Source organism: Brachypodium distachyon, chromosome 5, assembly GCF_000005505.3.
Source record: "Brachypodium distachyon strain Bd21 chromosome 5, Brachypodium_distachyon_v3.0, whole genome shotgun sequence".
Classification (NCBI taxonomy): Eukaryota; Viridiplantae; Streptophyta; class Magnoliopsida; order Poales; family Poaceae; genus Brachypodium; species Brachypodium distachyon.
In genome coordinates, this window is record NC_016135.3 from 15,844,657 (window position 1) to 15,858,053 (window position 13,397).

At 47.4% G+C, this 13,397-nt stretch overlaps 2 protein-coding genes across 2 annotated transcripts; both read left to right on the forward strand.

Annotated features, from left to right (window-relative positions):
• Positions 1-958: 958 nt before the first annotated feature.
• On the forward strand, positions 959-5,177 carry LOC100843615. Its single transcript, XM_010241683.3, has 3 exons — positions 959-1,170; positions 2,704-2,881; positions 2,998-5,177. Exon 3 carries the CDS (start codon positions 3,016-3,018, stop codon positions 4,909-4,911), a length of 1,896 nt encoding a protein of 631 aa, XP_010239985.1. The 5' UTR covers positions 959-1,170; positions 2,704-2,881; positions 2,998-3,015; the 3' UTR covers positions 4,912-5,177.
• A 1,025-nt stretch (positions 5,178-6,202) lies between these two features.
• Positions 6,203-8,201, forward strand: LOC100843923 (aldose 1-epimerase). Its single transcript, XM_003579843.4, has 5 exons — positions 6,203-6,491; positions 6,625-6,674; positions 6,752-6,875; positions 6,961-7,068; positions 7,289-8,201. The coding sequence occupies exons 1-5, from the start codon at positions 6,311-6,313 to the stop codon at positions 7,915-7,917; spliced, it is 1,092 nt and encodes a 363-aa protein (XP_003579891.1). The 5' UTR covers positions 6,203-6,310; the 3' UTR covers positions 7,918-8,201.
• Positions 8,202-13,397: the final 5,196 nt, after the last annotated feature.

The following is a 13,397-nucleotide window of genomic DNA, read 5'->3' on the forward strand; positions in this document are numbered from 1 at the left end:
AAAATTATTGATTGAGCGGAAATGTTTCGTGTGGTCGCCCCAGTAATGGTATAGACTAGAGAAACCAAGCGGCACGCAACTTTATGAAAACACCGGGAGAGAAATGGGATAAATACCTTATAAATTATGAGATAGTATCCGGCAAAAACCCTCATTCAGTACAAACCGTGCAAACTCCATAAAAACCACGTTTAGAAGTTTCAAAAAAATTCTAAAAAAATACCATATGTTGGGACTGTGATGTTCTACAAATCTGCAAAATTTCAAGTTCAAAATCAAAAGCATTTGGAAGAAATTAAAAAGAGAAATTTATAATGAATAGTGTCAAGCACTGAAAAACCATTATTCGTGCAGAATTTGTCTTTTTCGCTGTTACCAAACGAAATTGAGTTTGGACTTGAAATTTTACACATATATAAAACATCACTTTTCTAACATATGTGATTTTCTTGAGAATTTTTTAAACTTTTTTCGATGGAGTTTTCACAGTTTGCACTGTAGAGGTGGTTTTCATCGGATACTTCCTCGTAAATTATAGCCTAACAATATTTTGCCAAGATAAAATGTACTGTAACTAATATTTACTGTCCGTTTGGACTAACGACTGATCCGGTTGAGATGAGAATATGAGTTTATTGGCAGGTGACGGGTGAGTGATAAAGTTCAGTACGGAAGAACCCACAGCACGCATGCACAGGGCCTCCTTGTCGCGACATGAAAGCCCCGGGCCAGATTTTAAAAGGGCGGACTAGAGAAAAGCACACACGATACGCAAACACGTACGCGGAAAAGGAGTGACCAGCTGGTTGCCGCTTGGCTCGCCAAGCTGAGCCCAGACTTTTGCCTGCCAGGTAATCCCGCCGCCGTCAATCTAATCCGTCCGTCCTCCCCATCCATCGCACCCACCTGCACCAGGCAAGTCCCCTGCCAATGCCCAATATATGCCTCCATCCTTCCCCCTCCCCGCCTCCATTTCCCACAAACACAACTCCGCAAACACAAAGGCAAAGTCACCAGTTCGCGAAACCGCAGGCCTGAGAAAACACAAACGCTCAAACCCGTCGCCGTCCCCTGTCGTCTCGTCCCCCGCCCCGCCCACACCGGTTCCCGCTCCCCCGCCGCCGCGCCGCCGGAAACACCGCTTCCTCCCTCGCCCGTCCGCGCGCCCAGGTGAACGTCGGCCCTCCTTCCCGAGCCATCCTCCTCCCCCGTCCCGTCCTGCGTCGGCCCGTTTCTCTCGAGGAGATTCGTCGGCGTCCTTATCTGTTCTAACTCTTTCGCATGTCGTGACGGTCACGCGGGGTTCCGGGAAGGACCTGTTGGTCCCTGTACGTCATCTAGGCTGTCTCTTCCCGTGTCTCGATTCGCTAGGGAATTCGTGTGTGCCATTTCCTGTTTGGTGGGATTTCTATCGATAGATATAACGGGCGGCGACCAGATCTGTTCTCTTGCCATGGCGTTCTAGTTAGTTACGATGAGAATTGCGAGATTTGGGGGGTGCTATAAGGTGTAGGATGGAGCGGAGGATCCCCGTTTTCGGAGGGTTTGAGGTTCTCGATTTGGGGTGTTCTGCAATTCAGATGGTCTGGGGGCTCTGAACCCTGTGCTCTTGGATAACAGACATCGTCCTTCTCCAATTTTTTTCTTCTCCTTTTCCTTTCCACCATGTTCTTCTCTCCGCCCGTGTCTTTTCAATTTGACTAGGTAGGCCGTCACAGGCTATGTGGAGTTCTCTTGTCCCGGCTTGCCAATAGATGGGACCTGACTATTCCTGAATTCCTAGTTATTAAAAGGTTCCTGTGTAGTATCCTAAACATTTCTCAGTAAATTCGTCTTAGCATCTAGTCCACCCTATCACCTGTATTTCGATTTTCAGCGATTTTTTCCAGACTAGGGGACTCTATTTACTGAATTTTTGAACTCATCTAGTCCACCCTATCACCTGTATTTCGATTTTCGATCTATTCACGATCTCATTGTCACCGTTACCACATAGTAGAATGCATGATTAATTCTAGGCATCTAACTCTCTTCAATTATGTGAAAGCTCCAGAGGCACTTCCGCACATGCTGTATCTGAAATACCAAAAATTTGAGAGAGATGTCATATACATAATGGACAGTTGTTGCCTTCGCTTATCTGGACCTTTTTTATTTATTTGTACGAGAAACATCATATGTTTATGGTCATGGTTGCTTATTTGTTAGCTTATTCTACCTGATATCAGATAAATGGATGATTTGTCCACCCCATTGCCGTAGTGTTCTTCTCTGTTGTTAGTGGAATGTGTTTAGATTGTGTTGCAACTGGTGGTAGCTGACTTTGGTGGCTGTACTGTAACATGGTTTTCATGTATAGTTATAGACTGCTGTGTGGTTGGGTCACTGATTCGTTAATCATTGTACCTGATAATGACAGAGCTAGGTAAAGTAAAATCAGGTTACTTCACTCAAGCTTGCAAACTTTGCATTGCGGACCTGTTAGTAGGTATGAGAAAGGTCAAAAGGTTTTGTCAGAATATCACTTGCGCATATTTTTGTTGGAGAGATACTTGAGGATTCATTTTTTCCCATACAGTAATATTGATTTCATTATTGGCTTGGGCACCTGGCTATCATACTGCAAATATTTTAATGAATAAGTACATTGCAAATATATATTTATTATCTGAATTTTTGCTGACATATCGCTTGTTTTTGTAGTTTGAAGATTTGACAGCCACAAATTAGTTAGTTGCTCGTGCCTATGCTTGATGTCAACTACACGGGATATTGTTTAGTGCTGAGGAGGCTGAGTAGCTTTGGATCATAATTTCACCCCGAAACAAGACAGACATGGACCGTGCAGATACCTCAGGGTTTGTCAGCGGTGGTTGCTTTGGTACTACACCACTGCTGATATTCTTCCATTTTGTATATTCTATCAGTGTCTGAAAGATCGTCTGGCCCTTGTTCTTCTGCTCTTCAGTGACACTTTTATCATTTGCTCTGACACAGTTTTCATAGTGTTAAGCTATGATGGATGACAGCTTTGTGAATATCCCAAACCAACCTCTGATGAATGACCCCTTTGTGTTAATGGGACAATCAGCTCCAAGCTACACCATGAAGAACCCGAGCAAAAGCACACTCCGCATGGGCTCAGCAATGGCTAACTGGAGCCATGGTGATGAAAACACACAAAGCATGAGCAATAGTATCACAGCCAGAGATGATGGCTGCAGACTTGTCCTAGGGTTGGGTCCAACACCTGATTTTTACTCGACGCACTGTGAACCCACTGGAGTATACAAGTCAAAAGAATGTCAGACTTCGTCTGACCAGAGTTTCTCTTTCACGGATCCAGGGATGCTGAGGCTTGGCCTGCAGTTGGATGGTGCTGAAACAATTCAGCATCTGCAAGCACCCAATGGAAGAGTTCATTCGTTTGCTATTGTTGACGAGGCCTCAACATCTGCTGCTGTAAGGAGCATGGGTGGCTACATGCCATCCCTACTCTTTGCTCCCTGCTCCACTTCCTCTGCTGCCAATGAGGCCCAACTACAAACAAAGGGTTCGCTAGACCTCACTCAGTGCACCGACAATAGCACTAAGCATACTCAACAACATCTTCAGCTCAGCCCTGAGCCTTCTGCTACGACAGAGAGTTCATTTGGTGTGAGCTCTGATGTGGTCACTGCAGCAACCACATCAGAACAACGGAGTCATACCCGGCATCCTAAGAAGTGCAGGTTCAAGGGGTGCTCCAAAGGTGCAAGAGGCTCATCAGGACTATGCATTGCCCACGGAGGCGGGCAAAGATGCCATAAACCTGGATGCCATAAAGGAGCTGAGAGCAGCACTGCCTATTGTAAGGCCCATGGTGGAGGTCGGCGGTGTGAACAGCTTGGTTGCACCAAGAGTGCTGAGGGAAAGACAGATTATTGTATCGCTCATGGTGGAGGCCGTCGCTGTGAACATCCTGACTGTCCTAAAGCTGCACGGGGTAAGTCTGGACGGTGCATCAAGCACGGTGGTGGGAAGAGATGCGCAATGGAAGGCTGCATTCGGAGTGCTGAGGGGAAGGCTGGACTCTGCATTTCTCATGGTGGTGGACGCCGGTGCCAGTATCCAGACTGTGGCAAGGGGGCTCAGGGCAGCACATTGTACTGTAAGGCACATGGCGGCGGCAAGAGGTGTATCTTTGATGGGTGCAGCAGAGGTGCAGAGGGGAGCACACCTTTGTGCAAAGCCCACGGCGGTGGGAAGCGATGCATGTTTGAAGGTGGTGGTGTCTGCCCAAAGAGTGTACATGGGGGCACCGACTTCTGCGTGGCACATGGAGGAGGGAAACGCTGTGCAGCACCTGGCTGCACCAAGAGCGCCCGTGGCCGCACGGACTCCTGCGTCAAGCATGGTGGTGGTAAGCGTTGCAGGATTGACAACTGCGGTAAGAGTGCTCAAGGGAGTACAGACTTCTGCAAAGCTCACGGTGGAGGTAAGCGGTGCACATGGGGATCAGGTTGCGAGAAGTTTGCCCGTGGCAAGAGTGGCCTTTGTGCTGCACATGGGACCTTGAGGGCCAGGCAACAAGAACATGGTGTGGTGAAGAACGGAGGTAGCATGATCGGACCAGGCCTCTTCAGTGGCATTGTGGTGTCATCAACCACCGCCGCAAGTAGCATGACGAATGAGCACTCGTCATCGGGCATCAGCACTGCATCAGATAGTGACGGCACAGTCAGGAGCCAATCAATGATACCTCCTCAGCTCCTTGTTCCTCGTTCCATGATGCCCTCGTCGTCATCTGAGCCTACTGTACGTGGGGGCAGAGAAGGAGGCTGTGTTGTACCTGAGGGAAGGGTGCACGGTGGTGACCTTATGTCACTCCTCGGTGGCAGCTTCAGGAACGCCAATTTGGATAACCTCTGAAGTGTTCTTCAAATTCTGTCAGTTTGTTTGTATATAAAAGGCATTGTGTTGCCTAATGAATTTTATAGTTTTTCTCTTTGCTTGATAAGTGTTGTATGGATGGTTAGTCAGTCCATTGTACATCGGTCTCCGGCATGTTCTTATCGCTTTTGGCATGCTGATTCAGTCAGTCGTAGTTACTGCCAATAAAACTTGTGTATTTGATATATACTGTTTCTTATATGTTTGTGGGCTATTATTCTTAAAGATTTGTTGTGATATTGCCATTCAGTGTTTTGTGCAGTTAAATTTTGGTTAACTCCACTGAAAAGTTTTCAAATGTTGGGACTTGCAAGTACTAATTCTGTGCAGTTCTGTAATGACTGAATGTTACCTTGCTTCTGGTTCATGTATCTTCGAATTTCTGTTTGTTGGACAAAAATGCTTGCATCTAAGATGTGAACCACAGATGGTGAAGAATGGGCAACCAACAAGAGAAGATTAAACAAGTGAGATTCGAGACTATTCGCCCTTAAGAAGTAATTCTGTGCAGTTCTGTAATGACAAATGACTGAATGTTACCTTGCTTCTGTTCATGTATCCTCGAATTTCTGTTTGTTGGGCAAAAGTGCTTGCATCTCAGATGTGAACCAAACCAAAGATGGTGAAGAATGGGCAAACAACAAGAGAAGATTAAACAAGTGAGCTTCGAGACTACTCGCCCTTAAGAAATGGGGGATTAATTAACCAGGACGAGCCGCCCTTAACAAATGAGATAGTACTATTGAATGAGCAATTTGGGATTAGCCGCCATAAACTATTGCTAGATCACAGATCTCCAGCAGGAAAAAAATTAGATAACCCAAATTCACAGAAGACATTTGACTTTTTCATGTACGACCTGTAGAAGAACCTGACATTGACAGAAAGGAAGCATTTTTTTTTCTGGAAAAGAATCAAACTCATTCCTTAATATACGCCAGATAATACAGGACGATTAGTGCTGAAAGAATTTGTCCCAACAATTAGAGTAACTTTAAATTAGCGAGACCGATTTATAATTAACTCAGAGTTTTCGAAATTGGTTTAAAGCTTTCTAAATTAGTCGTGTTATGAAATTGATATGTATCCATAATATACACTGTCAAAGCAAAGCGGCTAGATATACCTGATGATATTGGTGGATAATTAAAACATGACGTACATCATACATCATCGAAACTTTTCGATGTGATAATATTGGATTTAACAGGTTGGATGGATGAGATCTTTTAGACCCGTCAGGCCGTCACCACCGTGTTTTTATTTTACTTTCTAGTGCTCTATAGATATGCCACTGCTCCTCTGCTCTTTGCAACGTGCAAACCAGTAAAGCACTCTCTGCAAGTAGTAGCGTCGTAGTGCTCCTCCCTCCGCGACAATGGCCGGAGCTGCGGTGCTTCCCATTGCGTTTTTGCTGTGCCTTGCGCTGGCAGGCGGCGCCGATGCGGCAGGGAAGGCGGTCGGTTTCTACGAGCTCAAGAACAAGAAGGGGGATTTCTCCATCAAGGTCACCAACTGGGGAGCGGCTCTCGTGTCTGTCGTCGTCCCCGATTGCAAAGGTACGTATCTGGTCACTTGATTTCTTCTTGCCTCTAGGAATCCATGCAGGCATGTTTGTTTTCGTCTTGTTTTGTGTCACCATTGTTGCCCAGGAGGTGGAAACTAGATGAACCGTTCCTTTTTTTTTTGTAGGGAACTTGGATGATGTTGTCCTTGGGTACGACACCGTTGCTGCATATGTTGTAAGACCGCGAATCCCTCTTTCTGGTTTCACTATTTCAGCGTGTTAGAGATGTAACCTGTGCAAGTTTTCGATCAGAATGGCTCTGGTTCTTTCGGGGCGACGGTCGGGCGCGTAGCCAACAGAATCGCCAACTCTCGCTTCGTGCTCGACGGGAAAGCATATCGTCTCTTCCGCAACGACGGCAACAACTCGATTCACGGTATTCATCGATCATGCATGGAGTCTCACGACGCGCACTAAGAGATGGATGAGTTTAATCAACTTGTTGATGCCTGCTTAATCAGGCGGCCATAGGGGGTTTGGAAAGGTGATTTGGACGGTGAAGGAGTACGTGCGCGACGGTGATTCTCCATACATCACCTTCTTCTACCACAGCTTCGACGGAGAACAAGGTAAAAAACCAAGCGAAAAGTACTAGTTTCTTCCACTCTGATTAATCTTCATGACGCGTCGGTAGAAAATCGGACGAATCCAAGAAGTCAAATTTCCAGCAGCATACACGAGTCTTTAAAAAAAAGATCGAGTTGTGCTGTAAGCCTGTAAGAGCTGACTTGCACTTCGTTTCCACGGATCACGGTATTAATCTGGGGTACACGCAACGTACGCATGCAGGATTCCCGGGCGACCTGGACGTGTACGTGACGTACCAGCTCTCCAGCCCCTACGTGCTGAGCATCCGCATGCACGCGACGGCGCTGAGCAAGGCGACGCCGGTGAACCTGGCGAACCACGCGTACTGGAACCTGGGCGGCCACGGCAGCGGCGACGTCCTGAAGCACGAGCTGCAGCTGCTGGCGTCGCGCTACACGCCCCTGGACAAGTCCAAGATCCCCACGGGCCAGATCGCGGCCGTGTCGGGAACCATGTACGACTTCCTGGCCCCGAAGCCCGTGGGCAAGCACATGGAGATCGTCCCGGGCGGCGGCGGGGGTTACGACATCAACTACGCCGTGGACGGGGAAGACCAGTACGCGATGCGGCGGGTGGCGCGCGTCAGGGACCCGGCGTCCGGGCGGGCCATGGAGGTGTGGGCGAACCAGCCCGGGGTGCAGCTCTACACCAGCAACTGGGTCATCAACGAGAAGGGGAAAGCCGGGAAGGTGTATCAGCAGTACGGCGCGCTGTGCCTCGAGACGCAGGCGTATCCGGACGCCGTGAACCACCCCGAGTTCCCGTCGTCCATCGTCAGGCCCGGCCAGGCGTACAAGCACGACATGGAAATCAAGTTCTCCGCCCACTAGGCCGGTTATCGCTAGTTGGCAGCATATGGATGCTTAATTAACTCTTGCGTTTTTTCGTTAGTTAGTTGGTGTTCTCTTGTGGCCTCGTGGCCTGCGTTGTAACGTGTTACTACTAGCTCGGGGAAGTGATAAGGTCAACGTACGCGCCAAAATCAAAATGTGAGGATGTGAGATCGGAGGTTGCTAGCTGCGTTTTGACTGCCTTAATAAAAAGCTGCTTCAGCTGGATTGTGCCGAAAACTTTTGGCAGGTTGTGGTCACAGTAAAAGAGCTGTTCTACGGTATCCTGAGATTATTATGAACCGTTTATTTTTTCAATCTAAGGGCTCAGACAAACTGTTACTTCTTACTACTCCAACTTGGATAAGTGGAGTATCAACTCAAAATTAGAGGGAGTATCAGGGAGAAGGGGCACTTACGTCATCAATCCAATATTGAAAGATAAAAGACAGAGAGCAGCGGCGGCTGCGACTAGGGCGGCGCTGGCAATAGAGGAGTGCGGCCGCGGCGAGGGCGGCGTTGGCGCGGGAGGAGTGGGGCCGCGACGAGGGCCGCGCCGAGGTTAGAGGAGGGCGGAGGAGGAGGGCGGCCGTGGCGAGGGCGGCGCCGGCGCTAGAGGAGAGTAGCGGAGGAGGACAACCACGGGGAGGGCGGTGCCGGCGCTGGAGGAGGGCCGCCGCGGCGAGGGCAGCGCCGACGCTAGAGGAGGGCAACGTCAGCGGGGGAGGAGCCGAGGAGGCCGGATGGCTGCAGCAGGGGCGGCGCGAGGGGGCTCGAGCGACGAGATTGATTAACGGGTAAAGGATAATTGATATTTTTTTAGTGTGAAACATCTATAATGCTCTTCCGTAATACTCCATTTAGTCCAATGGAGTATTAGGTACCGTAGAATTCGTCTAGTAAAATCAGCATGTTTCTGTGCTACCCCTCCGTTTCATGAAAATTGGCGCGACTTTGAACTAGTCCTAGTTCAAATCTGTGCCAACCTTTATAAAACGGAGGAAGTAGTTGTTTATTTATGAACGATGATGGACCTGTTAATTCGAGTCCGTGTCTTCTGTTTCTGTCTTCTAGCCCAATAGCAGAAAAAAAGGCTGAGTTTCAACAATTTTATGTTTCGCTACTTAGCTTTTTAACGTGTTACTGCTAGCTCGGGGAAGTGATAAGGTGAACGTACGCGCCAAAATCAAAATGTGAGAATGTGAGATCGGAGGTTGATAGCTGTCATTTTGACTGCCTTAATAAAAAGCTGCTTCAGCTAGATTGTGCCGAAAACTTCTGGCAGGTGTGGTCATAGTAAAATCAGCAAGTTTGTGTGCTACTGCAAGATTTGCACGGGTTTGAACTAGTCCTAGTTCAAATCTGTGCCAATCTTTATGAAACGGAAGGAGTAGTTGTTTATTTATGCCTGATGGACCTGTTGATTCCAGTCCGTGCCTTCTATTTCTGTCTTCTACTCCCTCTGTTCAACAATATGGGACATATTAGGTTTCGGTTGACGAAGCTTTTGACCACAAATTACTCCATTAATATGTAACTAATGTGATCAAAATCATAACCATAAGCAAATATCATTGAATAGAAATATAATGGATATCAACTTATGTCCTATAATTATATATTATCAGAGTAATTTGTGGTCAAACCATAGGTCAAAGGAAAGTTAATACGCCCCTATTGTTGGACGGAGGTAGTAACCCAATAGCAGCAACAAAAGAGCTGAGTTTCAACAATTTTATGTTTTGCTAGCCTTTTTGGGAATATTTTTTTGGGGCTTAAGGACTTGAGGTGTAGATCAAACCAGATGAGTGCAACCTCAACATAGCGTTGGTTTGAAGAAACTTTAGAAGAAACCAAGAACCATTCGGGGGGAAAACACACACGTATACGTTTTAGAGTAACATACACACACATAGATAAACAGACGATTTTTTTAACCCAGTCGACCTAGGGATTTTTCGAGAAGTTTTGGGCTGGGATTTTAGCCCGGCCAGGTTTAACACTTTTTTTTTAGAATCACCCCCCTTCAGGTTTAACTTTTTTTTTCTTTGAGAATAATCTCTAACTTTATTCATACAAGAGAACCATTACAGATACAATACTTTGGATCATAGACTCTAGAAACTCTAAAGCAACTCTTATAATTAAGAATTACAATGAAATTTCTTAAAGACATTTTCTCCGTGATTTCATACTTTGCAACATGAAATTTTGCTGAGGCTTCAACATAGAGACTGCAATCAGACTGTAGCAGCAACATCATTGCTGGTATCCCTGCACGAACTTGACTACCTTCAAAGGTTTGGAAAAACAACTTGAGTCGCTCATCCAAAAAGATGAGAAGCCATGAGCGTTGAACGTACTTGGGCCGGGGATGATCCCCTAAACGTGCAGGTCGTCGAACCTCAAGATCTTCATCAGAACGCCAAGAAGTATTCCGAAATTACAAAACATAAAACCAACAAAAGCATCATGACACACTAACAAAAACCCAACAGATACGTGCAAACGGATTTGCGAGTACACAAACCCAAGATTCACAAGATCGGGTACACTAAATCCACAGGGATTAAAAATCTCTGGCTCCGCAGCAACGTCCGTTGAGACACCACCACAGTAGAGGAAGAACCAGAGTACCTTTATTCATGACGGCATCGCACCTTCCGCCATGACGTTGCTAATCAGATCTAAACAATCGATATAAGCAAAAACTTCTAGATAATTTTAGAAGGAGCCGAGATTCTCCCACCTCGCAGCGCCAAAGCGGCGGCCGGAGGCGAGGGTAACCGAAAATCTCTTGGACGGCGGCTACGGCAGGGCGTGGCGGCTCCCCTGACAATATGTGAAACCGTCTCGGTCAGGTTTAACTGAGCACGAAATTACCGGTGGATCATGCATGATTTATGTCCGGCCTGATCCACGAGGATTGGGCAACGAGCCCGGCCAGGTTGGGCTTAAGCGAAACAAGGCCCAACTGTTCCTAATGTAATCCCTGTCTTTACCCCGCCGTCTGCTCCACACATGGTCCCGCCGCCGGCTGCTGCCGCACCATGGTCCCGCCGCTTCCTTCTCATGAAAAGTCGCCAAGGCTCCATCGATCGCTGGCCCCTCCTCGCGCGGTCCAGCCGATCGACGGACTCTTCGTAACAAGGTGTGTGCAAATTGGTCCCATGTGTTCGGATTAGGAGGTTTTATTTGATCATGGTACAAATTCGAGCATGCTGTATATATCTATAATCTTTATAAAGTTGAAACCCACTAAATGCAGTTAATTTAGCAAGCTAAACATGCAGCCTGTCCACGTGGCATCTCATCTTCTAATTTTTCACGATCAGTTTGGCCGCTCAATCTCCTCTCACGATGTGCTTGCCACTGCTGAGCAGTGCCCCGCCGCCGCTGCGCGATGCACCATCCGCGGCCGAGCTCCATCACCGCCGCCCACGGGCTCCGCCCCGGCCGCCGCCGAGCGCCGTCCGATCCCCGCCGCCCATGGGCTCAGCTAGCCCCGACCGCCATGTCCTCGCTGCCACAGGCTCAGCCCCGGCCACCGCCGAACGCCCTGTGTAGCCTTAATTTTTCTCGTGCTCCTCCTCTGCATTCTATTTAGGGGGGGCGCGTCGCGCGGGAGATGGAGGAAGGGAGGGCGCCGCTGATGGGTAAAATGGAGGACACGAAGGGCGCCGCTGCGGGGAAGATGACGGAGGGGAGTGGTGCTGCCGATGGGGAAAATGTTAGATTAATCAAGATTTAGGACATGTACGTGTGGTGATGAGCACGTCGTGTCCGAGTCTAGATAGGTTAGTAGTACGTGGCTAATTAGTAACAATACTAGTAGGTTACGGTTGGATGTAGTTGGTTTTGGTGTGCATATATATACATGCACCAGTATCAAGGTTGTAACGTGAGTTGGGAGAAAGAAACAAAAGAGAAAAATAAAGGACACGATACGCGTCTTTGGTCAAATAATCTTGTGATCATCGTGTACCTGTGCGTCTTCGTGTGATTGATTTTTGGGCAAGCCCAACAGAAAAGGCAGATGGAAGGGGCGCCGTGACGTGGAAGACGAGCTCGGGGAGCCGCCGATGTGAAAGAGGAGCTCGGAGCGCCGCCGATTTGAAAGAAGAGCTCGCGCGGGGTGGTGCCGCCGGGGACGTCGCGCACTGAGGTCCGCTGCCGCCACACCGGGAGGGGAGGGAGGCCGTCTGATGGGGAACAGGAGGAGGGTAGCCCGGTAGGGGCAGGGGCTTGAGCAAGCAGCGCAGGCGTGCGTGATGCGACCGAGCGAAGCAGCAGGAGACCGGGGACGCGAGGAAGAGGAGCAGCATGCGCGTGGTTGTGGCTCATTGAGATCGGAGAGCATTCAGCCGAGCAGGGACCAAGCTGCTAGATATCTGTTGCTTTGATGCATTGCCATTTTGTAGTTTTTTTTTCTCATGCTATGCCGAACTATCTTAATGCATTACTATACCAAATTTGCTGTCGCATACTGCTATATTTCCATGGATGGTAATTTTGATTGTTTTTTTATGTTTGCCCTTGAAAATATAGCTGTTAAAATGAAAGTTGAACTGGTAGTTATAAGATGCTACTAAAATATAGAGGAAAGAATATACACAAACAAGATGCTGAAAAATTGAAATATGTTGCCAGAAAATATTTTTCAGACCAAATATACACAAGTTGTTGAATATGCTCTAAGCTAACCAAGCTTAATTTGCTAAGAAAAAATAAGCCGGCAACAAGTGTCGTCTTGACCGGCACACCAATAACATATTGTTAGTGCCCGGCAGGTACTCTCTCTCCGCCATATTGTCCGCATATGTTTTTTTTTTCAATTCTATTTCATTTCATGTGTATATGGACTGGTCCATATGGTGCCGTTGATATTCTTATAGGAAAATTTATCCTTCCATCATTCGTGATGTTGGTGTGAATAAATTGGTTAATAGGTTGCCTGCCAACTGATCGACATAGTTTCTCAGAGCCTCAATTATGCAGTAATGAGATTGATATAAGAATCTCTGTTATTTTGTCTATTTTAACGAATGAATGGTTTTATGAAATGTATACTATCCTAGGTGCTGAATTACATCAACACATTCGCAGGTACATACACCAATATCATATTGTTAGTGCTTAGTTGTATATTCAGATTAGTTTGACCGAAAAGACGAGCGAATTTCCATATTTGTTCCTAACTTCTATGTATGCAGATATCAAAGACATAAATTTCTGCGCAACGCGCGGAGAATCCACTGGTACACCAAATTGCAACTAACAAGGCTCCATCTCTCAACACAGATGGTAGCACATCTCGAACCAGCACAACGATATCGCCTCAAGTTCAAGCGCGAAAACTCGTCCCTCAATCGCCTGCCTGGTCGGTCATCCTCGCCTCACTCCTGGATCGATGCCGCGGATTCGATCACACGACTTCCTCCTCGCCACGATATTTCCTTGTTTGCTTGCTCTCTGCATCG

Bases quoted from the DNA above. Each gene is read 5' to 3' on its own strand.
- LOC100843615 (XM_010241683.3), top strand. From the start codon at position 3,016: ATGATGGATGACAGCTTTGTGAATATCCCAAACCAACCTCTGATGAAT.
- LOC100843923 (XM_003579843.4), top strand. From the start codon at position 6,311: ATGGCCGGAGCTGCGGTGCTTCCCATTGCGTTTTTGCTGTGCCTTGCG. The intron at 6,876-6,960 runs GTATTCATCGAT...CTGCTTAATCAG, and splicing joins CGGCAACAACTCGATTCACG to GCGGCCATAGGGGGTTTGGA. The intron at 7,069-7,288 runs GTAAAAAACCAA...GTACGCATGCAG, and splicing joins CAGCTTCGACGGAGAACAAG to GATTCCCGGGCGACCTGGAC.